This window comes from Oryzias melastigma, linkage group LG23 (assembly GCF_002922805.2).
Source record: "Oryzias melastigma strain HK-1 linkage group LG23, ASM292280v2, whole genome shotgun sequence".
NCBI lineage: Eukaryota > Metazoa > Chordata > Actinopteri > Beloniformes > Adrianichthyidae > Oryzias > Oryzias melastigma.
This window is the reverse complement of record NC_050534.1, coordinates 1463975-1466461: the sequence shown is the minus strand read 5'-3', so window position 1 is coordinate 1466461 and position 2487 is coordinate 1463975. Positions and strand designations below refer to the sequence as shown.

The window sequence follows — 2487 nt, the reverse complement described above, 5'->3', positions numbered from 1 at the left end:
GTATCAGCTTGTCCGGGATCACAGTGTTAAATGCTGAACTGAAGTCCACAAAATGTATTTCTTTATGCAAAGTTTTTCCACATCGCCCAGCACTACGTAGAGGTTGTTCCTCTGTGGGGAACTGGGGTCGTCCTGATGCAGAATAACAAAGATAGAGACCCTCCCTCCTCATTTTAGCCCCGCCCTCCATAATTTTTCATGTTTTACAGAACGATTATTTTGATCCTGCTGCATTTATATTCCCCCCTATATTTTTCTCAACTCAATGATTAAAGCATACATATTAAAGCATCCATTTTCTGTCAGATTTGCTTTTTTCCTAGCGTGACCGTTCATGATTATTTAGAGAAAACTCTGAGAGCACCTATAGATGCTCAGCTGGTGCAGACAGACCTGAAGGTGTGCGAGGAAAGACCGTTCTGAGATGGCCGCTCTGGTCCCAGAAACACCACAGACACAACCAGCAACAGACACTCAGTGTGCAACAGCACCATCCTCAGCATCACAGGTACCTTGTTGTAGTAGCCGTAGGTGATGGCGTTGGGGTGGACTCCAGCCTTCTTCATCTCAAACAGTACTCTGACAGCCAGCACTGGCTGTCCGTACTGACCGCACAGCTGCATGAGCACCCTATAGCAGACCTACAGGGATAGAGGAAGTCACTGTGTGTTCTACAGCTACATCTGAGCAAAAGCACATGAACACACCTCATCAGGGGGCTGCAGCTTCTTTGTCTGCATCTTCCTGAGGACATCATAGGCAGTGCGGAGCGCCCGCACCTTGGAGTGGCACACCTTCACGTACGCGGGCAGACAGATGAACCACAGCCCGTAGCAGTGGCGCAGCAGACACTTGGACCACAGCTGAGGGATGGAGGAGTATTTCTTAGCGATCTTCTGGGCCGACCGGATCTCCTGCAGAGAAAACAGAAACATAGAATTTAGTAGAATTACTCTGGAGCTTTTTTAATTATTAACAACCCACAAGAACTTTTATGTTGGTCAGAACATTTGATCAGTTGATCAGTTGTATCTGAACCACACATCTGCTGGAAACACATCTTGTGCCGTTTACTATAAAAAAAGTAATCATCACTTTTATCTACTTTATCATCGCAAAAGTTTATCAACATAAACCTGCAGAGTCTGAGGGTGTCTGTGTGAATAATACCAAATGCTAAAACAGTTGGATTAGTTGTTGCTTTTCTTATTTCTAGGCCATGTAAAAGAGCAGAATAGCACAGCAGCTGTTCCACAATAAAGGATGTCTGGAGCTCAGCGGGATGAGAAACAGGTCATTGTGAAGGTTTAGGAAAAACTCCTCATCTGTGCAGGACGCTCCTCATGTGATCACCTGAGATCTGAAACAAAGAGGCTGTTCCAGCATGAACCTTTACGTTCCTGCAGGTAAATGTGCGGGGGGGTCATGTGCTGGGTGAGCCGACCTGTTTGGTGCGTCTGAACATTGGGGCGGGGCTGGTGGGGCAGCTGTGCCTGGCAGCCAGGCGGGGTGCTTGCAGGCCGTCCGGGGTGGGGGCTACAGGGTCAAAGAGGTCCAGGCTCAGCACAGGAAAGCCATCGTACCTGAAGAACAGAAGACAAGTCGCCTTCAGGGATCCAAATGCACAGGTAATAGTTGGTTTTGGTGTTACAGCTCTCGACAGGAAACAGTCACATGACCCAAATCCAGGACGAGCTGAAGGCAGCCAGGCACAGTTAGACGGAGCGAAATAAAATACAGAGATGTGGAGGTGTTAAAGGGTTAAAGGGAATCAGTGGGTCCAGCATGCCGTTATTTATTAGTCAAATTTCCACACAGAAATAAGACACCCCCTCGTGGACAATTCAGACCCCCCCAAGCGCTTCTCTGCTTCTGCGCGCTCGTGTTTAATCCTCCGCGAGCAGAAAAAGTCTCATGCGAGAGACTGTCTACTTCCACGTGCGTGAGCTGGTCCCTCAGGCACGAGTGATGTGTTCACGCTAGCAGAACCTCAGTGAGCGTGCACACAAAACATGTTAACATGTGAGTTCTCGGGGCTTCTGGCTCTGCTCAGAGAGTCCATTTTTGTCAACGTTGGGTAGAGCATAGACTGTAAAAATAATCGACTGAGCGAGCAATGAGGTCCCCCATTGGAAATGCATTACTTCCTCTCCTCGAGAAAGTAGGCCGCCGCTTTCACCGTCACTTCCTGAAACGGATACCGCCATTTGCAAACAATCTTCAGCGATTGGTCTGAGTCATAGCTGAGTCATGGAATCTACAGGAAGTACTGTCGCCAATCAGGAGTGAGATTATTGCAACCGTCCGCCTCTTTCCACGCCTCTACCACGAGACCGCAGGATGTAAACATCTTCAATAACGGCGGCTCGGGAGAATGGCTTTTTAGGTTTTGTTTTGACCATGTGGTCAGAAATCCTCCGGCTCTTTTCTAAATGACGTCGTTCCTGGTTAAGGTTAGGATTACGGTTATGGTTAGGGTTAGAAAAG

The 2487-nt window shown here is 48.0% G+C and overlaps 1 protein-coding gene across 1 annotated transcript in view; it reads right to left on the bottom strand.

The window, feature by feature from the left end:
- The window catches only part of LOC112160245 (C-myc promoter-binding protein), a gene marked incomplete at its 5' end in the record, with an annotated part of 47345 nt that overhangs the window by 42687 nt on the left and 2171 nt on the right, over window positions 1–2487 (bottom strand). Inside the window, 3 exon segments of the mRNA XM_024294652.1 lie at window positions 513–641; window positions 708–914; window positions 1445–1583. Coding sequence (XP_024150420.1) covers window positions 513–641; window positions 708–914; window positions 1445–1583 — 475 coding nt within the window.